The sequence below is a fragment of the Galeopterus variegatus genome, unplaced genomic scaffold (assembly GCF_000696425.1).
Source record: "Galeopterus variegatus unplaced genomic scaffold, G_variegatus-3.0.2 Scaffold3190, whole genome shotgun sequence".
Taxonomy (NCBI): Eukaryota; Metazoa; Chordata; class Mammalia; order Dermoptera; family Cynocephalidae; genus Galeopterus; species Galeopterus variegatus.
The window spans coordinates 67332-95279 of NW_007729301.1; the positions used below are offsets into that span (position 1 = coordinate 67332).

Sequence of the window (27948 nt, forward strand, 5' to 3'; positions counted from 1 at the left end):
AGAGAGAGAGAGAGAGAGAGAGAGAGAGAGAGAGAGAGAGAGAGACGAGGCGCTGCCAGGGTCCTTTAAACCATCAGGTCTTGCAGGAACTAGTAGAGCGAAAACTCATTACCCCTCCTGCCCCAGGGAGAGCCACATTGGAGATCAAATTTCCACATGAGTTTTGGAGGGGACAACACATCCAAACTCCATCAACTCTAACCTTTGTGTGCATCTTCACATGATTGTCTTTACTCTGTGTCTTTTCTCTTCTTATAAGGGCACCAGACACACTGGATTAAGGGCCCATGCATTGTTGTGCAGCCATCACCACCTCTACCTCCAGAACTTCTCATTTTCCTGAACTGAAACTCTGTACCATTAATAGCTCCTCATTCTTCCTTCCCCTCAGCTGCCGACAGCCAACACTCTACTTTCTGTCTCTAGGAATCTGGCTGCCCTTGGTATCTCACATAAGTGGAATCTCTGACTGGCATATTTTACTTAGCATAATGTTTTCAAGATTCCTCCATGTCGTAGCACGTATCAGAATTTATTTTCATGGCTGAATAATATGCCATTGTATATATGTGTATATGTTTATCCATTTGTCTGTCAGTGCACGCTTGGGTTGCTTCGACCTCTTGGCTATTGCAAAGAATGCTGCTGTGAACGAGGGTGCACAAATATCTGTTCAAATTCCTGCCTTTGTTTCTTCTGGGTATATACCTAGAGGTAGAATTGTTGGATGATATGGTAAATCTATTTAATATTTGAAGAGCCTCCATAGTGTTTTTGGAATATCTGTACTATTAGATGAGGGTATCTCGGAAAGTCCGTGGAAAAATTGAATTAAAAGGTAATATGAATCTTCCCATGGACTGTTTTGAAGTACCCTCATACATTCCCGTAAGTGACTCATGAAGATTCCAGTTTTTCCATATCCTCCCCAACACTTGTTTTATGGTTTTTTTCATTATTTCCACCTTAGTGGGTGTGAGCTGGTATCTCATTGTGGCTGTGATTTGCATTTTCTAATGACTGATGATGTTGAGCATCTTTTCATGTGCTTATTGGACATTTGTATATCTTCTTTAGAGAAATGTCTATTCAAATCCTTTGCCCATTTTTTTATTGTTTGGTTTTTTGTTGTTGAATTTTAGGAGTCTTTATATATTCTGTATATTAATCCTTTATCAAATACATGATTTGCAACTGTTTCTTCCCTTCCATGGGTTACCTTTTCACTCTCTTGATAGTGTCCTTAGATGCATGAAAGTTTCTAATTTTGATGAAGTCCAGTTTATCTATTTTTCCTTTCGTTGCTGGTGCTTTTAGTGTCATATCCAAGAAATCTTTGGTGAATCCAGTGTTACGAAGCATTTGCCTCTGGTCATCTTCTAAGAGTTTTTCGGCTTTTGCTCTTGTGTTGAGGTCTTTCCTTCTTTTTAGCTCATTGTTGCTTATGGTGGAGTGGACACTTTGTTCCTGGGGAATCCTGCTGGCTAACCATTGTGGTCAGGTGGGTGATGAGTCTCAAAAGCTGTTCTTTCCCGACTTCCCCTACCCACCTTTCCCCACGGTTTTAGGAGAAAGGCGGGCCTTGGCCTGGTGGTGAGAGCTTCCCAAGGGATGTTTCTCTGACAGAGGGCCCTTGGCTACTTGGCAGGGGTCTGGATGTCTTGCTGCCCAGCCAGCAGGCTGGTCTGGCACAGCAGGTATGAGAAGGAACTTCCTGGCATTGGCAGCAAATGAAAAGGGTCCTTGTGTTCTTTCCTCTTTTAAAAAATAAGTTTAGCTGGCTCTAACAATGCCCCCCACCAAAGCCCTGAATGGGTCATTTCCATAGCACCCCATAAAGTCCCCCTGCCTGCTTCAATAGGGACAGCATCAGGTTCGCCTCACTCACTGCGGAGGTGGGGGATGGGGGGGGAATGGGCAGCACCGCTCCTGGGATTAGCAGATACGCCATGTCTTGGAGGCCCCTTTCTGCTAATCCACTGAAGCCACAAGTGCCTCAGAAAGCCCACACTGTCTCTGAATGGGGCCAGAGCCGAATCTTAAAAGGGGGACCTCCTAGGAGTGGAAGCAACTGCTCAGCCCCCATCATCACCAGCGAGGGCCACCTCCTGATGAAACACTCAGCTCTGCCCTCTGCAGAGGCATCTGTTGTCAGATCTCGGTGGATTGACAGTTAGGACCTTGGGTATTTGGACCCTAGCTACATGGTCCCTGCCTCTTCCCGTGGTAGGGGCAACATACTATTAGGTGTTGGGAAACCTGGGCCTGGGTTGGCACATCTGGAACTGTGGGTGAGGGTGGGGTGCAGAGTCCCTTCCAGGCCTGGGTTGGAGGCAGCAGGAGGTAAGTGTTCTTTCCCGCGGGTGCATGAGGGGAGCCGCACCAGCCTCTGGCAGCCTTGGCCTGTTGGCTGCCATACTGTGGTTTTTTCTATTATCTATGTAATATTTGGTTTTGCTTTAAGTGTACAGGAGGTAAGTGTTCTTTCCCGCGGGTGCATGAGGGGAGCCGCACCAGCCTCTGGCAGCCTTGGCCTGCTGGCTGCCATACTGTGGTTTTTTCTATTATCTATGTAATATTTGGTTTTGCTTTAAGTGTACAAGTCATTGTCTTTGGATATTCACAGGGTTGTACAACCATCACCACATTCTAATTTTAGAACATTTTTTCATCACCCCCCAAAAAGCCCTGCACCCTTAGCTTTTACCCCCAAGTCCTCCCCTGTTCTCCCAGCCTGTGGCAGCCACTCATCTACCATCCATCTCTATCCATTGACCTGTCCTGGACATTTCATGTAGGTGGGACTGTGCAGTATCACCTTACCCACCTCTGCCTGTAAGCTTCATCATCTGCTGGTTGCTACTGAGTCCTGGCCCGAGGCCAGAACAGTGGCTGCAGGCCAGGAGCTTGGCTCCAGCAACAAGGTACTGAGTGTGGGAAGGCCATGGACCCCTGGAGGTGGGGTGTCTGCTCTGGGCCCTGCATTTCCTTCCAGACAGCTTCTCCATCTCATGCACCCCAGAGAGCAGAGCCTGTCACATCTCATCTTTACACACATCTTCCTGTTAACCCTTAATGAACGTGGGATTTTGATAAAGTTGCTTGTTCCTATTTTATAAATATTTATTTACACATAAAATATTGTATACAAATAAAACAGATATTCATATTATAAATAAATCGATAATAAAAATCTAGTTGTATTATTCAAGAACATATAGTGAAGCTCATTTTGGGAGGTGTCAACCTAGGTGTATAGAGGCAAATACAATTACTTTTATCAAGTTTCTCACTGGAAATGGGCAGAACAGATGGGCAGGGGCAGTGAGCAGGGCCAGGAGGTGAAGCAGAGTGGTTGGCAGGGGCGTCAGACACAGGGCGGAGAGCTGGGGCTGGGAGGCTGTTGGAGCAGGTGAGATAGAGGACGGCCTGGCCAGGCCTGTGCCTGGGAGAGAGACTCCAGGCTGGTCCAGCCCTGGGCTCTTCCCGTTGAGTTATGCAGAGGCACTGAGCACCACCGTGCCTGGGAGAGCAGAGCTCAAAGGCCCTCACCATGCACCAGCTGCTCCGTGCACCGTGCACCAGGTGGCCTCATCCTGCTGAGCCTCCCATAGAACTTCCCCCAGAATCCCAGGTTTGGGGTCTCCCACTTGCCCGTGCACCAGCTGCTCCGTGCACCGTGCACCAGGTGGCCTCCTCCTGCTGAGCCTCCCATAGAACTTCCCCCAGAATCCCAGGTTTGGGGTCTCCCACTTGCCCATCCCCCATTTGGATGGGTGGGCAGTAGGAAGTGGGGGCTGCAGCACTCAGATGCGAGCAGTGTGCACCTGGGAGCTGATGGGGAGAGGGGTCGGAGATGCCATGGATCTATGGCATCTGGGGCCAGGTGCCTGGACTCCCCCAAGGTGTGGCCTGGGACACCAGACTCTGGTCTTCCCCAGGGCCCCAAGGCAAGGACCGGTGAGGCACCTGGAGAACATGTGCGAGGTGCTTGGCTGCCCTTGGGTGAACTGCTCGGCGTGGCCCATCAAAAGCCCCGATAGCCATCATAGCACCAGGAGCTGCCCCCAGCATCCATCTGCACAGAGGTCTTGCTTTCCCTCCCATCGCAGAGAGACGTAATCCTCACGATGCCTAGAGCTCCGTTGGTCCAGCTCAGCCTGGCCTCTCTGTCCCTTGGTGGGAGGCTGACAGTGCCCAAAGTACTCCCTTCTTCTGTGACAAGAATTCAGGGACAACATATTGAATACGCTATCTTCTGACACCACCCCTGGCCGTGGCAGGGAGTGTGTAGGTATGTGTTGAGAGACCGGAGGTGACAGTGGGGGACAGTGTGGTGTGTGACAGCCCGAGCCTCGTGTCACGTGGACAGTATCATCTCAGGTCTCATGACAACTGTACTAGGTGAGGGGGTTTTTATTGTGGAAAAATACACATAATATAAAATTCACCAATTTTAACCATTTTAAAATGTACAGTCCAGTGGCATTTAGGACATTCATGATGTTGTGCAGCATCACCATTGCCTGAAACCCAGATGGAAATTCTCATCACCCAGATGGAAATCTCATGCACGTCATCATTCCTCACTCCTCGACCTCGCCACTAGCCCCAGGCAACCACGCATGGGTTTCTCTCGCTAGAGTTGCCTGTTCTGGACATTTCATCAAAATGGATTCATGCAGTATCTGTCCGTGTGTGACTGGCTTCTTTCACTCAGCATAATGTGTTCAAGGTTTGCTCATATTGAAGCATGTGTGTCGGTATTTCATTCTTTTTATGGCTGAATAATATTCCATGGTATGTGTACATGAACAGTGCTGCTATGAACATCTGTGTATAAGTTTTTGTTGAAACAGCTGTTTCCAGTTCTTTTGGACATATACTTAGGAGTGGTATTGCTGGATCATATAACTCTAACTTTGTGAGCAACCGCCAAACCTTGTCTACAACAGCAACACCATTTTACAATCGAAACAGGCATATGTTTACCCCTTATGCAGCCAGGGAGACTCCAGTGTGGAGGATGGTTGTGAAACTGCCCCACAAGCCACAAGGACCATAGAATATGCAGGGCTGGAGACAATTGCTGGAAAGGGAAGGAGGGGTTCTGCCTGGTGGGCACCTGCTGCAGCCCCTTGCTGTCCCTGCTGTCCCTGGGCCCCTGGCTGGGTAGTCTAATGCTTCTCTGAGTTGTGGCACAGAGGCCAGGCAGAGGCTTTGCTCGCTCCAGGTCTGGGTGTGATCATGACCCCTTTTCCACAGCTCTCCAGTTTTCTCAGAGGACTTGGGTTTTGTGGATATCCACCTGTGTAGAGTGCTACTTGCTGGAGAGGACTGTGGCCCCAGAGGGACTCAGGACTGAGAGTCATGTGCCCATTCTACACCTGTTAGCATTCAGGGTGGTCACCAGCGTCTCCTCGAGAAAGAGGGATTCACAATTTATTACAATTGGGCTCACAGGAGCAGCGTGGCTGCAGCATGAAGAGCAGGGAGACCTCTGTGAACCTGGGCCAGCTGCTCAGTCCCAGGGATGCCGGGGAAAGGCTGCGGTACTTGGCTGGTGCTCCCCAAGGGCTGCTTTCCTTCCACTGAGAACTCAGATTCAACCTTCTCACTCTCAAAGAAAGGAAGGGCCTCTCCTTAGACCTGAATTGAGTAGCCAAACCAAGCCTCCAGTGCCTCTGCCCACCAGCCCTCTGGAAAGGGAGCTCAGCCCTCACTCTGTCTGCTTGTGGTTGCCATTGTTATTACCTTGGGGGAGGGAGGAAAGAGGTCATGTTCCTGCCTCAGCCCTGTCTGATCTGGTCCTACAAAGGGCAGCTTAGCAAGCACGCTTCTCCTGTGCAAAGAGCAGGGCTGGGTGGGACCCCTGTGTGGGTCAGGCCTGGTGGCCCTGCATACAGGTTCTCCTGTGAACTTGGGCATGACTTTGTACAAACAATTACAAAGACAGGAGGAAAGACACCAAGGAGGGGCAAGGGTGCCAGTCAGAGAGGGATCGGACTTGTTCTGGATGGCCCCAAGGGGAGTCTTGTCCCTTAATAACTCTGAGCCCCAATGTGCACATCTGGAAATCAAGACAGTGATGTGTGCTTACCTCCTGAGTGAGTCAGTACCTGTAACTACTTAGGGCCTGCCCGGCACAGCATGTGTTGAAAGACGCGTTCTTCTTGTCCTTTCTGGGTATGCTAAGCCCCCTGTTCCTGGCCACGTGCAGGGGAGCTGGGTGACTGCTTGTCACCAAGACTTGGAAACAGTACTTTTCATACTTAAGTGGGTCATGGGGAACATAAAAAATATAAATAATAAACACAGAGCATGTAATGAAAAATACTGATTCGTAGTTTTCCTTTTCACTGTGTGCGTGCGTGTGCACGTGAGTGCTGTGTTCTCTGTGGGCTCAGTCAGACGAGTTTGAGAAGTACACTGCCTGCAGACCTGAAGTGTGGATGGGGTCAGCATTCACACTGACAGGCCCTTTCTGACCTTTAAATTTGGGGAGTGATTCTTTTTCCCAGGTGAAGGCTTAGTTTCTATGGGTCTCTGTTTCCCTCTGAATGGGGAAGCAGGAATTGAAAACATGGGTAATTCTCACCCAGGTCTTGTGCGTTCTGTAACAACAGCTGCCTGGAGGAAAGAGCCCCATTGGCAGTGCTAAAAGGCCCCTCCCAGTGTTTCTGTCCTACTTTCTTCCTCTTTCTTTCTGGCTCTTAAAACCTTGCCTTTCCACACTCTCGGGGGTCAGCAGGAAACAGAGGCCAGTTTCCCCAAAAGTGTGCCTGCTTGGACCACGGGTGAGGTAGAGAGTACCCAAGAGGGTCTCCAGGTGGCAAGTCTGCTGTAGCAGGATTGTCCTAACTCAGGAAGGTCACCCTGGCAGTAGCCTGCAGAGGACAGGTGGGAGAGCCGGACTCTCTGCCGGGCCTGGCCACCTCTTTAGAGAGAGGCCCTTGTCTTGTGCCCTCCTGCTTGGTCTCTCCTGCTTAAACAGTCTTCGGCCTATAGAAGCTCTGCCGTCTTAGCTGGGGCTGTCTGAAGGACAGAAGAAGACCTGAGGCTCCAGATGGCTGGAAGACTGGGCAATTACTAACCCCATAACTTGTGACACTGCACAGCTGGATGGGCTACAGACAGCCATCTCTTTTTTGGAAAACAAAACGACCAGAACTAGGCGAAGCCTGGATTCCTAACCTCTAGAGGTACACAATTAGGGCAAGCAGCTCTTCAGAGCTGGCTTGTGCCACAGTGTTGGAGGTAAGGCATTCCCTCTGGATGTATTTGGGTTACAGCCTAGATATTTGCCCTTGTTCTTTCAGCACAAGGTTCAGACCTAGCCAGAACATTTTCTTCTTTCTTCCAAGTGCGTACGTGCATGTGTCTGTCCTATCTCCTAGGCAGAGGCAGGGGAGGGGAGAGGTGCAGCCCTGAACCGTGGGCCAGAACCTCGGCCTACATTGTGAGTGCCGGAAACGCAGCTGAGTGCGGAGTAGTGAAGGGGCTAGATCCAGAGCAAGGGGGCCTGTGTTTGAATCCTGGCATAGCTACTTCCTAACATTCTGACCTTAGGTACCTTACTTAGCTTCTCAGTGGCCTGCTTCCCATCTGCATGATGAGGGTGACAATAGCACCTGCCTCGTAGGGTTGTGGCATGCAGTGAGTGAGTGGAAGTGTGGGTGGCACTGCAGCAGGTGCTGGTGCTTCCTCCCTTGGGTGGCACTATTGAGCCTCACAAGGAGTGCTTTTTTTTTTTTTTAAAGACGACCAGCAAGGGGATCTTAACCCTTGACTTGGTGTTGTCAGCATCACGCTCTCCCAAGTGAGCTAACTGGCCATCTCTATAGGGATCCAAACCCATGGCCTCGGTGTTGTCAGCACCACACTCCCAAGTGAGCTCCAGGCCGGCCCTGGAGCTATTTTCATAGCGGTCATCAGAGCATACTGGGACCTGCTCTCCAAGAGTGCTGGTTGGAAGCAAGGCATAAATACAGTGTAAAAAGCTAATACCAGATCCTCACACAATGCTGGTGGAAATGTGAAATGGTGTAGCCACTTTGGGAAATAGTCTGGTAATTCCCTGAAGAGTTAAACATAGAGTTACCATATGACCAAGCCATTCCACTCCTAGGTATACATCCAAAAGATATGAAAGAATACATTCACACCAATGCTTGTACATGAATGTTCATAGCAACATTATTCATAGTAGCCAAAAAGTGGAAACAACTCAAATGTCCATCAACAGATGAATAGACAAAGTATAGTGTAGCCACACCATGGAAATATTATTCGGCCATAATAGGGAGTGAAGTGTTGATACATGCTTCAGCGTAGATGAATCTTGAAAATATGCTAAGTGGAAGAAGCCAGACACAAAAGGTTGCATGTTGTATGGTTCCATTTACATGAAGTATGCAGAACAGATAAATGTGCAGAGGCCGAAAGTACACTAGCGATTGTGGGGGTGGGAGGCAGCGTGTCAGAGGGAAATAATTTCTTTTTTTTTTTTTTTTTAAAAGATGACCGGTAAGGGGATCTTAACCCTTGACTTGGTGTTGTCAGCACCACGCTCAGCCAGTGAGTGAACCAGCCATCCCCATGTGGGATCCGAACCCGGGGCCTTGGTGCCATCAGCACCGCACTCTCCCGAGTGAGCCACAGGCCGGCCCCAAAGGGAAATAATTTCTAATGGTCCAGGTTTTTTAAAGGAGATGAAGAAAATGTTCCGCAATTGATCGATTTACAGCTCTGTTAACATACTAAAAGCCATTGAATTGTACACTTTATATAGGTAAATTGTGTGACGTGTGAATTATATCTCAATAAAGCTGTTGTTAAAAAGAAAAGTTAATACCGGGCTTAACTAATAGTGAGATAATCTGATTTTAGAGTAGGAAGTTTCTTCCCAACCTCATTGGAAGCTCCATGATCCAGTGGAAAATAGATTGGGCTTTGGAGTCGCAAAGTTTTCCCTCCTTTGATGTCTGTTATTTGCCCTCTGTTTACTGCCTTTTCTGTGTATGTAATAGGATCAGGTAATGCCCACCTCATGGTAAGTAACCTGTAAGGGGCATAAAAGAGACTGATATTGTGGTATCTCCACACGAAGTAAGTAAACGCTAATTTCTTTCAGTCCTGGTCTCACCTGTCGTGTCTTTGCTTTTTATTGATGCTTCTGAAATATGTAGAATCCTCATTTCTCACATGAGGAAACAGGCCCAGGGAGGTGTGGGCGTGGCCTCACCCTCCGTTGGTGAGACAGACACGTGAGCACATCTAGCTGCCAGGCAGGGTCTTTGGCTGGGGTCCTAGTGCCAGTGAGGACAGTTACTGTGCGAGGGGAGTCTGGGCTTCCAGGACAGTGAGCGAACCCTGGAACAATCTCTCACAGTAGAACCTGCACCCCCAGGGGGCCCAGTGGGTGATTTCTTGAGAAGAAAATATTAGAATTTTTGTTGGTATGTTTTATTGTCACCACTTAGCTTATCTTTGTTTGTGTGATATACAGGTTGCATTTTATAATAGGTTGGTGCTGTGGTGTAGACACATGACTTATCAAGGGCAGATGCTGTCAGCATTTTGAGGCCATGGGCCCAAGGACTGGGGTGGGGATCAGGGACAGGGAGGAAGAACCGACTTGGAAAAGCTGCTCTGTTGTACCCCTCCCCCTCTCCCTCTGTGATTGCTCCTGGCTCACTCTGGAAACAAATCCATTGGGTGATCCCTGTTTTCTACAGCTTTATGTCATTCAGTCCTCACAGTGGGCCACGGCATTATTTTCCTCATTCCACAAACAAGAGGATCCTCCTCAGAGAGACCAGGTGCCATGTCTGTGGCCAAGCACTTCTGTGTTGGGGAGTCAAGCTCTAAAAGGGCAGGGGGAAGAGGGTTCAGACAGGCACTGCCTGATGCTGGAGATGGCCCAGGGACTAGAACTTGTGTAGAATAGAATAAAGGGGTCAGAGCCAGAGAGAGGAGGTTGGGAAGGTTAGGGCTCCTCCTCTGGGCTGTAGGTGCCCACCTGACCTGTGGCTGTGGGAACATTGCTTATGTGTGGGCCTCTGTTGCCCACGGCTCCTGAGAAACCCCCTTCTGCTCCCTACCTGGCTCCTTCTCCAGGACCCTCCAAGAATGTCTGGAGAGGCACCTGTCGTCCTCTCCACTGATGGAGAGCACTGGGCTGGGCTGGAGTGTGGCTTCTCTTCATGTCCCCCAGGGTCAGTGCTAAGGCAGGACACACCAGGAATACGGAGCCAAAGGTGCAAAAGTCAGAGGCTACCCTATATGCCTGGCCTCGCTGTCCTCCTGCCATTCCTCCTTCATTCTGAACTGGGCCCATGGAGGACGCTGCACCCAGGTCCCTCCCCCACTTACCATGAAAGGCTTCTTGGAGCTGGGAGCTTCCCCTTCACCCTGGGGAAGAGAGCTGGCAGCCGTGTGCGGGCGAGGGCTCTGCGAACTCTGCACCCTGGTTCTGGCTCCTGCAGGCATCAAGGGATGTAAAGGTGGCAGGTGGGTCACAGGAGCTCGAAGATTGGCCTGGTAGGAGCAGCGGGGGAAGCTCATCAGAGATCGAGCTGGGGGGTCTGGGAGGTTGCACCTCACCTTTGTTCAACAGATGAGGAGGATGGGGTGTGGGGCATAGGTGGTCTGGGCTCAGCGTCAGCGCCAGCCCAGCATCCTGCCCTTCCCATCAGGCCTCTTCCCTCAGCTGTTAGTAGGGAGCTCGTGGCTGGATGGCAGCAGGAACCTGCATGAGCTCTAGGAGTGAGGCAGGCTGGCTGCAGTTTACCCCCAGGTGGCCGCCATTTGCCTTTTCTCCCAAATTCAGTTGGCAAGCATCTGCCTTTTCTCCAGCATCAAGGCCAGGGAAGCGGCAGGCTCTGGGGCGAGCTTGGGAAGATGCTGGCAGCTGCCCCAGAGGTGGGGTGGAGTTGGAGTAGGAGCCTGCCCTCCCTGTGGCTGCTGGGAGTCTGGGCCCTGCAGGGCTGCAGCGTCCCTGTGAGACCTGCAGAGGATGTTAGGGACAGCGTCTCAGCTCCTGGGGGTGGTAGCCATGGTGATCTGTCTGCTTCCCCACAGCATCCTCGAGTTTGGGGGAGTAATAGACTAAGGACACAAGGGCTAACCAATCATCTTTTAAAAGGTCCTCTCCTGTAGCCCTTTGCCTCAGTGGGACTTTCTTAAAGCCTTCTTTTCCTGTTTTTGATTTTTCTGTCCCTAATTTCAGTGTCTAACAGCTTTTGCTGTCAGAAGAAAAAAAAATTTTTTTTAGTTTGTTGGCCAGAGCTGGCTGGGCAGTTCACAGGGCTCCTCGTGGCTCCCGGGGCTGAGCGGCCTGCCTCTAATGAGCTTACTATGTGCCTGGCCCGTGCTGCCAGCCCCTCAGCCTGCTCTCAAGGATGTGACTTCTCTCTGCCCCCTCCTTGCCTCCAAAAATAACCTTGCTATTTTGAAACCGCCTCCTCTGGAGCTTTTTCTCACTGCTCTCTTGTGTGCCTCTGTCACCCCAGCTGTCCTGACCAAGCTGTCCCTTTCCTGTCCTCCCTTCATCTGCACTCCTTCCTCCGTTGTGAGCTGGGATATTGTTCTCCGAGTAGGAGTTATGCAGCTGGGCTTCCTCTGGAGAGAAGCAGGCCTGTCCCACTCCTCCCCAGGGTGGACGGGTAGGAGGTAGAGCTGCGAGGGCCTGGCTCGTTGGCCTCTGCATGATCCCTCTGCCATCTCTTCTTCTTGCAGCCCACAACCCTCCCTCAGGGCACCATCAACATGAACCAGTGCACGGATGTGGTGGATGGTGAAGGCCGCACGGGCCAGAAGTTCTCCCTGTGCATTCTGACACCTGAGAAGGAGCATTTCATCAGGGCAGAAACCAAGGAGATCATCAGCGGGTGAGTGTGCTCAGTGTGGCAGGAGGAGGTGCTCCCCGCCCGCCCACCCTCCCACGGGTCCTTGGTTGGACCAGGCTCAAATTTGGATTCAGCACGAAATGGGCTATGTGCTGACACGGTGGCGTCATCGCTTACCTCCCCACCTCTGTTCTCAGCGCACTCCCAACCCACCTGTCATCTGACCACAAGGGGATCAGTCCCAAAGCTTACTCAACCGTGCCTTTTCCTGCCTAAAACCCCGTCCAGTCCAGTTCCTTGGCCAGCCCAGTGAGGCCGCTTCCCAGCTCTCTACCCTCATGCCCTCATCAGTGTGCCTCAGTAGGACTGAGCTGCCTGGAGTCAGTCACGCTGCTCTGCATGGCTCACATCCTCCCCTCAGTCTGGAATAAACCCTCCTTCCTCCAGGCTGGTCAAAGGCCACCTGAGTGTCAGCCCCTCCTAGGAGCCCTCCCGATGAGGCGCTAGGCTCCATCACCTGGCTTGTGTAAAGGCTCGAGATTATCCACGTATCTGTGCGTCTTCCTCAGTGATGGCCCTGAAGATGGTGGTGTCTCTGTCATGTCCCCATTTCCTCACACCCATGGGCCACTCCACTGCTGCCACACAGTCTGGCTTCTTTGTCCAAGTGGAAAGAATGGACAAGTCCCTTGCTCACCCTACTCTCCTCTAAGAGCGGGAGGTGGGCCCAGGTTTTGAGACAGCTGACAGTCCTGAGGGATGTCAGATCCATGCTCCCAAACCCGTGGTGGCATCTGCCTTACCAGAGCTCCTGGTCCAACACGGGGGCATTTGCTACGAACACCCTGTGGCCTGGACCATAGTGAAAAGTGGTATGTGCTGGTGAGCAGGCTCAGTGGCCTGGCCAGGAGCTCAGGAATTGCATCTTGGAGCATCCCTCTCATCCTTGAAGGCTGAGGAGGAGGCAGATGAGACTGAGAAGGCTTTGGGAGAAAGTAGCCCTGAGGAAGTTGTTAGGGAATGGGTTGATGACCGCAGTGCAGGGTAGAGGGAACTGAGAATATGAAGCCCTGTGGTCTCCAATGGAAAACTCGTAGCCACCTGGCCACAGCTGGTGAGGGAGGGAGGGGGCGCCCCACCCTGTGAGCTCCGGCCTGAGGTTCCAGAGGCCTGGGGGGGGGGGCCGGGGGCCCAGCCGGGTTGTGGGGTGCCCTCTGCTGGGTTGCTGTTGGCCAGAGTCCTACCCTGGAGAGAGGCAGGTTTGCATTTCTTGTTCCCGGGGACAAACCAGAGGTGCACTTTGTGTCCCTAATTTTAATCTAGAACAATATAATTTAAGAGTATCAAGGGCTTGTAAAGAACCCTCATTCTGTAGTTGGGGAGACAGGGCCTGGAAGCACAGGGAGCCTGGCCAGGGGTCACTCTGGGGAGAGCGCCCACCTGTACTTCCTGGCTCACACCTGCTTCTGCCACCTGGCCTGACTGGACACACCTGGTCTGAGGTCTACTCTGCCTAATGGATTCCTGAGGGAGCTGGGTCCCAGGGAGGGTCTGGGTGACAGGTGGATGGAAAGGGGGTTTGAAGTCCCCAGGGTGGGCTGGGGAGTGTCTGGCATTGGGTCGTCTGCTCTAGGACCAGGCCAGCGAGGATGTGAAGTGCCATGTGGTGTTAGGAGAGGGTGATGCTGAGCTCTTAGTATCTCCAGCAGGCAGTTAAGGGTCCTCGCTCCATCCTGAGCCCCTCTTCTTTGGTCGTTTCTCTGTTGTCTCTTCTGTCTGATGTGCAGGGCCTGCTATACCCATGCAGCTGTGGTAGGCAAGGTCCCAGACCAAGGTCCCAGACACAGGTGACTCAGGGGCATAGCAAAAGCCAGAATGAGCCACCTGAGGCTCTTTCCCTGCCCCTCATCCTGGCTCTGGGCCTTGCTCTTTTGTCTCTAACAAGCAGGTTCTCCTGGCACAGCCGGCCCCTGGGCCCTGCAGTTGCTCCCCACATGCCAGGACTCCACCCCATAAGGGAGTTAGCTGGGGCAGGTGCGCCCTGGGGAGGGTGTGTCTCCCTCTTCTCTCCTCTCTCTGCCTCTCACCTTGCAGATGGCCCCTTCCCTCTGTGGCCTCCTCTGCTTGTCACAGCTCCTTTGCCCGTAATCTTGTTTGATCACTCTGGTCACATCAAAACCGTGTTCATGAGGAGGTGCAGACACTTCTGCCAGGCCAGCTGGGAGCAGGGGGAGTTGGGACAGTCCCACCCAGCCTTCTTCTTGGGGTCTTCTCTGAACCCAGGAGGCAGCCATGCCTCTTCCAGGCTGGAAGGAGAAAGTCAGGAGATCCTGTTCCAGTTCCTACCTGCCAGGAAGGGGGCTTCCAGGCTGCTGGGGTCATAGTTCATGCAGCTCTTACAGAGGAGGTGGGATTTGAGTGGGAGTTGGCAAGGGGCTCTCCTGTACTCTCCAGCTGGGCTGGGGTCTGGGCTTCTCTTCCCTGCCTTTTAGCTCTGCCCCTCCCCCATTCTCACTTGTCCAGGCTCTGCCTTCTGGAGTTGGGGAGCCCCAGTGCCCACCAATCCTGTGTCCACATTTACCACTCTCTTAACTGGGTTTACTGGGTTTCTTTTCTTAACATTCATAACAAAATGAATAATGTTAGGTGCTTCCTCCCGGGCTTCCGTGAGAAATCTGAGTGCAAAAGACATTTTATCATCTCTTCCCGGAGCCGGCATCTATCTGACTCCAGCCAGACTCCAGTCTGAACGGAGACTAAGATGCTAACGGGACAGCCCAGGCCCTTCCACACTGTCCCTGGCCCTTTTGCTGTGTTCCTGGCTTACTGCAGCCAGCCCTGAGAGCTCAGCAGCTCCTCCACCGTGGTAAACCTTCTCTCCTGCTCTCTTAAGACCCATCTTCCCAGGCTCAATAGAGTTGCCAACTGATGGCACCTGGGCCAGTCTGCATACGGAAGGGTTCCACACCCGCTGCCACACTCCCCATGCTCCTGGGACCCTGGGGGAGTGAGGTAACTTCTACTTGGGAGTCTCCTCTCCCCACGTAGGTGAAGTTTTAAGAGAGGCCTTCTGCAGGCACAGTTCCTCAGAGTGCCCAGCAGAAATGTCAGCCCTGTGGCAGGCTGGAAGGCAGGTATTTTTAACCCTCAAACATTGTGAACTCCCAGGTTATGGAGTAAAGCCCTCTCCTGGCAGCCTCCTCTCCCAGCGAACCTTAGTGAAACAGGGGCTCAGGCATGCCTTTCTGCTGGCTTTGCAGGTACAGTCCTCCTTTCTTGCTTTGGGGCCATTGAGAAGTGACCAGCAGGACCCATGGTTCACGTGTTTGTTATCCCGGCAAATCGAGGGTTACTGGCTATGTACTGAATGTAGCCCCTCAGCCTAGTTGCTGTGGTTCCTGAACCAAGACTGTCTTCCCCAGCTGTCAACAGCACACCTGTCCTGAGGCTGTCCCAGAAGGCCACTGTGACCGGCCCTCTCCCCTTCCCTTCCTCCCACCCTCCCTTCCTCTCTTTCTTCCTTCCTTCCTGCCTCCTTGCTGGCCTGCAACAGCCTCAAATTAAAGAAGCGCCTCTGGCTGCTAAAGACATGAGCCCTTCTCCCTGCCCTAGTTTGGTGTGCTGCTGGGCACTGGGTGGGCATGGCCTCCAGCCAGGTGCAGCAGTACAGACTCCACAGCCATCTCTGGGTCCTGGTGACCTCAAGATCTGAATCAGTATCTCCTGAAGTTCCTTACTTCTAGAGAGAACACTGGGGGTGCCCTCCCACACCAGACCCAAGGCTGGAGCGGGGGCTTCAGAGGCAGGGCCCCTCCTGCACTCTGTTCCTACCGCCCCCCTTTCTCCCCCACCTTCCTCCTTCCCCCTCAGGACTGGTACAAAGCTCCAATGTGGCAACCACTGCTTAGTGTTTTTGTCCTTCGTAAAATTCTGTGCAGTGGAAGTAGTAGTAGTGGTAGTGTCATGACCTGATCTAGCCACTCGTTTCAGAAATGAAGTTCCTGGTGCCCAGAGGAGCTGGGAGCCACCCAAGGTTGTGGTTGGACAATGGCAGAGCCAGATCAGAGTCCAAGCCTCCTGCCTGCAGCCCCTGCCCTTTCCATGCTCCCCGCTGCTTCTCTGATGCTAGTTCAGAGGGAACCTTCAGCATGTGGGCCCTGATGGTGTCCCTGGACAGGGTCCCTGGGCACCCAAAGTCAGGGTACCCAGTGCCCTCCCTGTGCAGGGGGTGGTCTGGGAGGTCAGCCGCTCAACCCCTTGGGGGGGGACGCACCATGGGGAGCCTTGCCAGCACAACTGATTTCCTGCCTCAGGCCAGCATCTGTTCAGTAGCCCCAAACAGCTTCCAGTCACAGCCTATCTGTTTACTTGCCAATCTATAGTGTGAGTCCAGCTTTAGAGCCTAGTCTAAGCCCTGGAGATAGGGTCAGTATGGCACAGTGGCACATCCTGTGCCTGAGGCCCATGATCAGGCCTGCCTTGCTGCTAGGGGGAGCCTGTGTCATGCCCTGAGCCTGTGGAGGTCGTGGCAAAGCCGGTGCTTGTCCTGGCCTGCTCTGTGGCACTTCCTGCCATGGCAGTGGCAGGTTCTCATCAGGGGTGATGCCCTTCTCTGCCTGGAGGCCTAGCCACTGGATGGGTGTCTCAAGGCAGGAGGCTCACCCCAGCGAGGGTTGTGGTCATAGTTCTAAGAGCCAAGTCTCACCTGGTGCTCTGTCTCTTCTCTCCCCAGGTGGCTGGAGATGCTCATGGTCTACCCCAGGACTAACAAGCAGAACCAGAAGAAGAAACGGAAAGTGGAGCCCCCCACACCACAGGTAGGCAATGGGTTTGCCAGGTGGAAAAAACAGGAGGCTAGAGGGTTGGGGAAGGGGTCAGGCCAGGGCTGAGGTGGGCACCAGCCCTGCGCACCCCCTCCTTCCTTCTGATGCTCTGTGGGCTACAATCTGCAAGATCCTCTCTGAGCCACAGAGTGGGACCTGCAACAGGGACAGGGTGGCCTGCTAGTGTACTCTGGGGTTGCCCAAGGGAGGGTTCTAGCCAGCCGGCAAGTGTCAAGCAGCAGCAGCACAGTATGTGTCTACTCCTTTGGCTCTTCTACTAGCTGCTGATCACACTCCTTGTGCAGCATAGTCCAAGAAAGGACTCAGGGCCTGGAGATGGCCCTGTAGACAGCAGGTGGAGATAGGGCAGGGAGGGAGTGTCCTGGGGCATCCTGGCCTAGATGCTCTCAAGGGCCCCGGCACCCCAACTCCCATGTGACCAGAGTTGGGTGCATGGGGTGGTGCCTCCAGGCCCTGTACTTCTCCAGAGGCCAGGGCACGGAAGGTTTCTGCACCTTACTGCCACGATCCCCACATTCCCGGGGCCCTGGGGGAGTGAAGTAACCTTTCTGAGCCTCAGTTAGCTGATTTACAAAATGGGCCTGTTGGTGTCTAATTGCTGGGATTATTGTGAGCATTAAAGGAAGTATTGGGCTTATTATGGATGCTCAGCAAACGTCCCTCCTCTCCACTCTGTACCAAATGTTACTGTTACCAGGTGCTTTTGCCCTGAGAGGGAGCAGGGTGGGGATGGGGGTCCCTTGAGCATCTCAGGGCCAGAAGCCCACGGAATTGGAGAGCACCAGTTCATCCTGGGCCCGGCTGCCTCCTGGGGCTCAGCAGATGTCAGGTGGGCAGGAAGGGGCAAATGTGTGCTAGCTTGGGTCCCCCTTCTCCCCATGCCCCCTTGGGCTGCCACGCAGGCCCTCCAGCCGATGGAGAGCAGCCTGGGCCCGCTTTTAGCCGACTAGGGGGGCGCCCAAGCTAGTATCCCCTGGAAGGGAGTTGTCCCTGACAAGAATTCGGCAAAAAATGCAATTGGAGTGGTTCCTAGAGACTGAAAATGGAGTTTCCTGCTGGAGAACAGCAGTTAACACAAATTCCCCAAAGGTGCCTGGTTTGAGAGAAAGAAATTGCACGCAGTGTAATGGCGTTTAGAGTTACGCAATGTTGCCATGGTGATGTCTTGGATACAGTGTGGGAGCAGAGCTCCTGCTCCAAATAAGGTAACTCTGCACAGGAGACTCTCAGCCCAGGCTAGGGAATGTGGTTGCTGTACCCTCCCCTGTGACACTGTGCTCTCTAATACTGCTGGCCATGGCCAAGCTTCTCCTTTTCAGTTGGTAGAAGGAGCCACATGATCCCAGAGTTGAGAAGTCACCCGCTTCCCTGAGAGTCTGTCTCTTAGAGCACAAGGCTCAGGGTCCCAGCCTGCTCTGTTCAACCTGATCCCAAGCCTCCGCAGAAGCCAACCTGGTGAGGTCTCTCTTCTTCCCATTCCTTCATCTCCGTAGCATCCCATTTGAGGCTGCAGGTTTCTGGAAACTGTGAACTTTCATCAGGGCCTTCTCCCCTATGAGTCAGTCTTGTGGGGTGACATGAGGCCTCTGCAGAGGAGAGAACCACAGTCAGGACAGGGTCTGTGAGTAGGTCTCCCCTCTCCAGCCCAATGATGAAAGTGTTCTAGTGGCCCCAGGTGGGGCTGTGGGGGAAGCCTGACAGCCTTCAGGGACCCCGTAGAGGCAAGAACCCAAGACCTGGCCTCCTCCACGGCTCAGTGTAGGCCTGAGAGTTTCAGATTGAACGAATGGCAGGCTTGACTTGATGGTGCTCTGCTGTGCCCACTCAGACTCAGCTGCTACCCTCAAGAAACTCAGGTGAGAGAGCCACAGGTCCCGCTTCCAGCAGTTGAGGCCATGGGTCTGGCTGCAAGGGCAGCAGACAGCCTTTTGGCTGAGGTCACGGGTCCCAGCAGAGCCCAGGGTTGGGAGAGGAGACAGGATCAGCCCTAGCCAGGGTGTCCAAATCTTGTGGCCTGAGAGGCACGGTCTCCATGCTGAGAGCTCTGGTAAGCTCTAAGGACAGAGCCTGCAGCAGAAGGAAGCCATGGGCCACTGCAGGTATGGCCAAGGGAGGAAGGATGGGGACCCCAGCCGGGTGTGCAAGCCCCAGGGGTCTCCCACCTCCAGCTCCCTAGGCTCTCAGCCCTGTGTCTTTCCACCTTTCTTCAGAGACCTATGAAACAGGCCTCTCAGTGTGAGCTCTGGCCAGGCCTGCACACGTGTTGAGGAGCCACCTCTCCTCCTTAGGAATCTTATTTTCTACTGGGGTGTCTGCTGCTGTCCCCCAGGTCAGAATCTTTCCTTCTCCGTGGGGTTCCTGCTCCACTTTCATGCCAGGGAGGTAGAGAGAAGGCCTTCTCTGAAATCCCCGCAGAGAGAGGGCCTGCTTAGCAAGCAGGGATCCGAGAGGCCCCTCAGTTGGTGCCTGCCTTCCTGCCCCCGTTTCCTCCTTCCTCCTACTGTGAAAGCCCTTTCTGAGCAGCTCTGATAAAGAGCACAGACTTTGTTATGGCATCGACAGCTGTGAGCAGTGCAACTGTCCTGACCGTACAGGAAATAGCATACAGGGAACCTGGGTACTCTCGCCCCTTCCTCTGACTCAGGCCAGGTCTGTGCAGTGGGAGCCCTGCAGACCATGCCACAGTGTGGGGAGTAGAGGGGCGCCCCTAGGCCGGGCCAAACATCTCATCCAGCACAGTCAAGTCTGCTCAAAGGAAGAAACGCTGAGAAGCCTGGGAACTGGGAGGACCTGGGAGTCAGGAGCAGCTTGGTGTTGGGAAATGGGTATATTTCCAGAGTCCACTTGGATCTCATGCCTGGAATTTCATATTCCTTTTAAGGATCTCTGCTCGCCCACCCCTTCCCAGTGCCAGGGTCACCCCAAGCATCAGAAAGGGGTGTGCATGTCCACAGGCACTTTCACGCACAGCATGGGGCTGAGGGAGCCAGCTGGCCAAGGCACAGCCTCCAGCCCCTTTCTTTGTGGCTCTTTGGGTGATCTATGCCAACCCTAGTTCAGCTTCCCCTCTACAGAGGGGACCAATTTGCCAAGGACAGGTTTATTTCACCCCTACCCAGTTCTGCAGGAAAAATCGCAGCTCCATGCTGAGCCCACCAGAGCTGTGCCCAGCCTCTGGCCACTTAGACTTTGAGTGGAAGGCCCTGGGGTGTGGGAGAGGGTGTGCCAAGGGAGCTGGAGGGACTTCTGCCTTGGGGAAGTGTCACTGCTGGGTTAGGGAGTGCAGGCGGCTCTTATCCAGCACAGCTTATGGTTTGTCATGGGTGAGCAGCCTGGGGCGGGGGTAGGGTATGTGCCTGCTCTAGCCAGAGGGGCCGGTGGCCCTGGGGCCAGGTCCCCTTGGGTCATTGTAGTGCTCAAGCAGTTGTCAGGAGAAATCTTTGCCATTTGCCTCTGAGAAGCTGACTTCTTCAGGGGGAGTCTCCAGGCTGGGAGTTGGTCTCTTGGCAGCTCTGAGCCAAGTGGGTGGTTAGGTGCTGTTGCTTTGCCTCCCACGGATTTGTCACCCCTTTTCCCCCTGGGTGATGGAGCTGCAAAAGATTACTCAAAGCCCATCTCTTCTGAGCAGTGAGAAGCCCCTGAAAAGGGGTTAATCTCCTGGAACCATCAAGAAAGAGGCATTCCTTCCATTTGGGAAATTAACCCCGAATTGGGGTTCTCTTCCCACGTTTATTCTCCAGACCAGGAAGTTACGGGAAGAGAACATAGGTGGGGGTTTTGCTAAGTATAGTTTAACAAGTTTAACAATAGAAACTGGTAACATTCCATAATGCAATTTGCAAGAAGTTAAGTTGATCCACCAACAAAAGCTTGGTTTTAGCAAAGATTCTCTTCTTACAGCAATTTCCCAGTATCTTTACATATCAATCAGTAACCTGTCTGTTTTTGAGCCAGCAACCTGGCTGTGTTACAATTCTTTATCTTACAACAGAGACTATAGCCTGGGGAAAATGTCCTGTCCTTTGCAAGGTTAACATTTGAAACTGCAAGGCTTTGGAAAACCAGGCCCTGTGAAATACATTTGCTTTCTGTATACTCCACAAGGTGCACCTTCCCGGCTCCATCCCGCCCCGCCAGGTCTGGAATCCTTGCAAAGCTAACAGCAGCTTTGGACCTGGCACCCCATCCAAGGCAGTGTCCCACCCTTCCCTGACTTTTTCCCATTCTTACGAGTGAGGTGGTAGAAACATTTGGACCCTCGTGTTGCCCCTTACTGTACTGTGAGCATGGGCATGCTGCCTCCTCTCTTCAGCCCCAGCGGCCCCCCACCCTTCCCTGACTTTTTCCCATTCTTACGAGTGAGGTGGTAGAAACATTTGGACCCTCATGTTGCCCCTTACTGTACTGTGAGCATGGGCATGCTGCCTCCTCTCTTCAGCCCCAGCGGCCTCCCCTGGGAGGTGAGTTGGTGAGACAGGATGGTATAGGGGCTAGCCAGGCTATTAATAGATAACCTGGTGGTTATCCTGTATCTGCAAGTGTGCACACACAGACACACACCCTCACCAAGGGCCCCAAGCCAGAGATGGGCTAAGGTAGGTCTCTAAAAACAAGGCTTGGCCACCGGGATGGGAGTGGAAGTTAGGCATTCGTATATTGTGCCTTATCTCTGGCAAGACAGCTGAGACATGCCTCACTCTTGAGAGGGGGTGAAGCCATCCTGTTGGCATTCCCCACAGCAGGGCAGTTGGGCCAGGGTGTGAGCTGGCACCGTGGGGTGGCTGAGCATCCCAGCACTGCCCTTGTCTGGGCTCTATATTTGTGGAGTTGAGTCAAGGTTCTCTGCATGCCCAGAACTTGACTTCCTGTGTCTACCTGGGTGCCTGCCCAAGGAACACTTTTCCTGTGGGGCAGCACCTCTTCTATGACCTGGGGAAAGATAGGCATTGACACCATTCCCATGTGCATTCTGTGCTGCTGGCATGGATCTAGCTTGTGCCTATGTGTGAGAGAGAGAGAGAGAGAGAGAGAGAGAGAGAGAGAATGTGCATTCAAGCATTTGTGTGTGCGTGTGTGAGAATATGTGCAGATATGAGTGGGGTGTTTGGTGTCTTAGTCCGTTCAGGCTGCTATAACAAAATACCATAGACTGGGTGGCTTATAAACAGTAGAAATATATTGCACAGTTCTGGAGGCTGGGAGCTCCCAGATTAACGTGCCAGCTGATTCAGTGTCTGGTGGGGCCTGGTTCCTGGTCTGCACCTAGTGGAAGGCAGCTCTGTCAGTTCTCTCTTGTAAGGGCACTAATCTTATTCATGTGAGCTCCACCCTTATGGCCTGATTGCCTCCCAAAGGCCTCATCTCCTAATACTATCTATCACCTTGGGGGTCAAAATTTTAACACATGTATTTTGAGGAGACATAAATATTCAGACCATAGCAGATGGTTTGCATCTGATGACTCTTTCTTTCACATAGCGTCTGGTTGTTCAATTTTAGCTTCTTAGGACCAAAGAGTGGAAGGTGGGTGGCCCAGGCTTGGGGCTGTGTGAATTCATTGGCATTCACCCTGAGGACCCATGGGTGGCATTGGGCTCACGTGAAGGGCGTGTTCTCTTTCCTCACCCCGTCCTGTCTCCCCTTATTTATGTCTTAAGTGCCTGGTAGTCTGGGAGTGACAAACTGAACCAGCCACTGTGGTCTGGCAGTGAATGCCTGGCCCACTGTTTTGGGGTGCTGTCTCATTTTGTGGGTGGGGAGAATTTGCATGTGTCTGCTGCCAGGGCTCTAACATCCCCCCACCCAAGCCTTTCCTCCACGTGTTCACCAAGTGTGGCCTGAGGCCAGTCGGACCAGGCACTTTGGGGCTCCAAAAGTGAGACGGCCACAGTGCCATCTAAAAGGAGTTTCCACCCTGTTCCCAGCATTCCCTACTGGGCCCTGATGCTGTGTAGCCGACCTGGGTGTCTCCATTGCTGGTCAGCCAGGACTTGTGCTCCTGTGCTCACTCGCCCAGACCACTCTCTCCTCCAGGAGCCTGGGCCTGCCAAGGTGGCTGTCACCAGCAGCAGCAGCATCCCCAGTGCTGAAAAAGTCCCCACCACAAAGTCCACACTCTGGCAGGAAGAAATGAGAGCTAAGGACCAGCCAGATGGGAACAGCCTGAGTCCAGCTCAGAGTCCCAGCCAGAGCCAGCCTCCTGCTGCCAGCAACCTGCGGGAACCTGGGCTGGAGAGCAAAGAAGGTAAGCAGTGGCCAGGCTGGCCCTCGTTCCCAGTGTCCTGGTGCTGTGTCTTGTGGTGCTTGAACAGGCCTCCATATTAGAGGAGCTGGTGCTAGGGACTTGGTCAGGAGCCTGCACAGTCCTGTATGAGACCTGGGCCACAATTTACCTTTGTCTGTTAGTTCTGTGGACTGCACCTGGCCTGGTGTAAACTGGGATTCTTGGCTCTGGTCTTGGCCTTGCCCCTTCTAGCTCTTAAATGCCATCTGTAAAGGAAGAAGGCAGCATCTACTCTGTCAGACCTAGGCTGGTCTCAGGAGAATCACAGCTAAGTAGGCCTCTGTTTCTGCACCCTTGTGTTTGTGTTCATAGCCATATTTTAGCCCTGCACACCTGCTGTGTGTGTTGTATCATGTCCTGGGAGAAGTAGTGGTTAGGGCAGTCTTGTCCTTCTCTTCACTGACCCCATCCCACCCCGGCCCCTGGCTAAAGTCGGGGAAGAGGGTGCTGGGGGAGGAAACGTTTGGCATCACTGTGCCCTCTCCATTTAGCACCTTGAAATTGCTTGAGCAGAAGCAGGATTTCTGTCTCTGCCTCCTTCATCCCAGGCCTAGAACACTTTGCAAGACACAGACTGGCTTTTCCCATTTATATTTTGTCCAGATCGTTAAAGACAAGTGGACAGTTGGGGCTGGCCCAACTCTTTCAGACTGAAATGCATGTTACACACACTCTGGATAGAGGTTGTCTCTGTTCTCCTTTGATGGCACGCGCCCATCCACATGTAAAATCCATTCACTCCATCTCACTTTTCCAGGAGTCAACTTTGACTCTTCCCTCCCCAAAAATGTACTAAAAGACTGAAAGGCTAGTTGGCCATTGGTTTCCTTCTCACTGTTGGGTAGGAAGCAATTGTTGGTGGGACATCTTCACCCTGTGGTGGAATCCTGCTTTCCCAGCCAAGCCCCAGGCTAGAAGCGCGGGGCCTGCCTGTGTGGCCAAAACACAGGCAAGCCAGGGGGAGTGGTGGACAAAGAAAAGAAAGTGTGGGTGGAATGTTTCATTCCCATCCCATGGCTCTCCTTCTAACTCTGGGCGAGGCATATTTGATATTGGAGACGAAAGATAGGGAGATGGCCCGTGTTTAGATCCTACATGGGCTTTTTTAAAAAGCTTGCAGCAGGCTGAGTGTGTTCCCTCCGTCCCCCTTCTCTCTTCCAGAGGAGAGCACCATGAGTAGCGACCGCATGGACTGTGGCCGCAAAGTCCGAGTGGAGAGTGGCTACTTCTCCCTGGAGAAGACCAAGCAGGACTTGAAGGCCGAGGAGCAGCAGCTGCCCCCACCGCTCTCCCCTCCCAGCCCCAGCACCCCCAACAACAGGTATAGTTGCCCCGAATCACCCTCGCAGGAACTCGGCTGTCCCCTTCCTTCCCCAGGTCCTCGGCCCCCCAGCCGAACGGTCTGCAGCATCTCCATCAGCTCCTTGGACGTGGCTGGCTGGCCCCCCGCCCACATCGACTCCGGCAGCGCTGGGGGGCGGGGGACAGAGAGACTGGGGAGCACCTTTGCCTTTAAAGCCAGCAGGCAGTATGCTGCCCTGGCCGACGTCCCTAAGGCCATCAGGATCAGCCACCGAGAAGCCTTCCAGGTGGAGAGAAGGCGGCTGGAGCGTAGGACCCGGGCCCGGAGCCCTGGAAGGGAAGAGGTGGCCCGTCTATTTGGCAACGAACGGAGGTAAGGAGGGGCTGAGAGGGCTGTGCACACATCCACACGCACACACTCGTGTTTTCTCTTATAAGCTCTCACACATGTGGTCTCACACATTCTTACATACGTAGTCTCTTACACACACTGTCACACTCATAATCGCTCACTTTCTCACATGTTTCACACATGTGGTCTCATACACAGTCTCACTCAAACGTGATCTTACACACGTCTCACTGTCTCTCACACACACGTGGTCTCACTGTCTCTCACACACACGTGGTCTCACACTCATACGTAGTTTCACTTTCTCACACACATTCTCACATGTGGTCTCGTCTTTCTCACACAGTCTCACACTCGTCTCACTTTCTCACACACATGTGTGGTCTCACACAGGTAGTCTCTCACTTTGTCACACTGTCACACACACGTGATCTCACTCTTAGTCTCACTTTCTCACTCATTCACACACTTGGTCTCTCCCACACACTCACGCTCTCTCACTTTCTCACACTCACATTGCCTGAGCCTCCCCTGAGGGAGCACGCTTTCTGTTTAGAGCATGGGGGGGCCTTTCCCTTTGGGCGCTGGACTCTGGTCCCAGAACTCAGCTCCTGGTAGCCAGAATGCAAGATTTCTGAGCACCCAGAGGCCCAGGCCAGGGGCCAGCTGCTTTGTATCAGTGCCTGCTGGGACTGGTACCTCAAAGGCCTTCGGTGGGTTCTCCGCTGCCTGGACCTTGTGGGGCTGGATCTTTTTCTTTCTGGCCCATTTCTAGTCTCTGAGGTGACTGTGGAGCAGGAAGAACCTGGAGCTGCAGATGGTGACCGAGGCCCTCCTGGCAGTCCTGGGGTAGGCAGAGGCATTGAAGGAAGTGCGGAGGCAGACCAGAGGTCCCCGGGAAGGGGCACAGTACAGGCTCCTTCCTCAAGGGTGCGCTCCACTGGAGCCATGGGGAAGCCCGAAGCAGCTGTGAAGCTGCCCAGTGCCCGAAGGAATTCCCCGGGAAGGGGCACAGTACAGGCTCCTTCCTCAAGGGTGCACTCCACTGGAGCCATGGGGAAGCCCGAAGCAGCTGTGAAGCTGCCCAGTGCCCGAAGGAATTGCTTTTGCCTTCCAGGCCTGGCTGAAATAGGGAGGCTGACCGGCTTCCGGGGGAGAGACAAGAGTTTGGACAGCCGGGCCTAGGGCAGAGGCCGAGGGGCAGCAGGCAGAACTCAACTCCTGTCTGAAAAGAGAAAGGCTCCTGCCTGTCTTTCCCTTGTTGTATGGCCCAAGTTTCCTGGAGAACCAAGGAAAGGGCTTAATTCCATCTGAGGCCTCTGATCCCCAGACCTGGACCCTAGCACTTCTTCAAATAGGGGGGTTCCCACCTCTGCATCTGTAAACTGAGGCTTTACCTTGACAACAGAAGTCCTCACCTAGGTCCATGGATAGGCTTCTGGAGGTTCATGACCAAGCCCCCCACCCCGCAAAAAAAAAAAAAAGAAAAAACAAAAAAACCCTGAGTATATATGTACATTTCTCTGGGGAGAAAACCCATAGTTTTCATTAGGTTCCCTAAGGTTGCTGTCCAGAAAAGAGGTTTAAATATAAGTTCCAGAAGTTTTTGCAGAGTGTCCTCACTGTCCCAGCCCCAGCCTAAAGCTCAGGGTCGGAGATGCTGTTGGTAGCAGGCGAAGGCAGCTGTGGGCTCCCGTCCCCTCAAAGGGCAGGCCCGAGGAGGCGTTTTTATCTCCTACTCCCTTTTCTTCTCAACACCCACCGTTAGCCAAGAGCCTACCCACTCTTTCAAAGGTCCCAAGTGGAAAGGACCTGGGGACCGCAGGTCAACCTCCAGAATAAAGAAAAGTCGTTCAGAGATATAGGTCTTGAAAAAAGAGGAAAGCGATATGTCTGCTTCCTTGGGAGAGGGAGGAAGCGGAATGGTCGTGGAGCACCTGCCAGGTGTCCGGAGGCACTGTGCCAAGCACTTGGCTGTCTTTGCATTTTAGTAGTAGCCTGTCATTACCACCCCAGTTAATAGATGAGAAAACTGATGCTCCAAAGTAGGGTGATTTCTCACAGTGAATAGCTGACGTAGATCTCAGTGAGCCCTCAGCAGGAAAGTCCTTGCCTCTTCGCTATGACCTGGGTTTTGGGCAAAGGGTGTCCTTTTAAGCAATTAAGTAAATATATATGCAAAGGGTCTTGCTAGTGATTGAGGAGGCTGGCAGGACGGGCAGGGGAGGCTTCACGCTGGCTGGCAGGCAGGCTGTGTGTCGTGGTGGCTCCGGAGCAGGATCAACCAGGTCCTGGTTTCACAGAATTAACATTGAGCACACCTGCTTGGCTTGGCTTCTCAGAGAGATTCATTTTGAACTCATTCTCGTCTACTGTCCTGGGATAGATGCAGTCTCTTGGGCTTTGTTCTCTGCATGCTCTGCCACCATGGGGATGGGTTTTCAGCTGGTGTTGGCACCCTGGGACTCACCAGCTCTGCATACTAACACTGTAATATCACTTTCTCACTGACCCTGATGACATCTGACTGGCTGCTGTCGCTTTCTGAGGCCTGCTCACTGGATCCTGACTAGCCCACCCCGTGCTTGATTGTATTCCTGTCCCCTGGTTGATTAGAGCAGAACCTCCAGATTGGCAGGAGATTGGCCAGAGCTCCCCTGATCAGTGGCTAAGACAGTTCTGCCCAGGAGACAAGCTGCTGGGACCACAGGGGTTGGTTTCTTGGCAAGCCATGGCCGCCCAAGCAATCCCATCTGAACCCAATCAGCCCTGGGCTTTGACCTGTTTCTCTTCGGGCTTCCAGAGCCTTTGAAAATGTTTCTTGGGTAGTGAATTGCCTGTAGTTGCTAAGCGTGGGGAAACCATGGTGCCCATTTAGCTGCTGGTGACTGACAGCAAGCCCAGCTCACCATGCAGTTCTGACCTGCCCAACCTCGAACAGTGCTTTGGGAATCTGGACAGTGCAAGGTTGCAGGCACCTGTTTTCTGTGCCAACTGAGTGAGGAGTTTGCTGTCACACCTTCAGTATTTCTTTTTTTTTTTTTTTTTTTTTGTCTTTTGTCTTTTTTCCGTGTCCGGCAACGGATCGCAACCCTCAGTGTTGCCCCCGTACCGGACCGGGGACCGGCAACGGGATCGCAAGCCTCGGTGTTGCTCCCGCGCCTCGCTCAGCCAGTGAGCGGGAGCCGGTCTGTATGTGGGATCCGAACCCTCGGACGGGAGCGCCGCTGCGCTTCCCAAGCGGCGCACTATCCAGTGCGCCACCGGGCCGGCCCACACCTTCAGTATTTCTTTCTTTTTTTTTTTTTTTTTTTTTTT

At 53.1% G+C, this 27948-nt stretch overlaps 1 protein-coding gene across 7 annotated transcripts in view; it reads left to right on the top strand.

The window, feature by feature from the left end:
* The window catches only part of MPRIP (myosin phosphatase Rho interacting protein), a 144198-nt gene that overhangs the window by 66124 nt on the left and 50126 nt on the right, over nucleotides 1-27948 (top strand). For 4 of the 7 annotated variants that reach the window (XM_008584253.1, XM_008584255.1, XM_008584254.1 and 1 more), the window contains exons 4-7: nucleotides 11740-11891; nucleotides 16582-16666; nucleotides 22727-22937; nucleotides 24138-24297. In XM_008584253.1, the coding sequence (XP_008582475.1) occupies nucleotides 11740-11891; nucleotides 16582-16666; nucleotides 22727-22937; nucleotides 24138-24297 (608 nt within the window). Of the gene's footprint in view, nucleotides 1-11739; nucleotides 11892-16581; nucleotides 16667-22726; nucleotides 22938-24137; nucleotides 24652-27948 lie in introns of all 7 variants that reach the window. The other 3 variants (XM_008584251.1, XM_008584250.1, XM_008584252.1) reach the window with 1 other exon arrangement.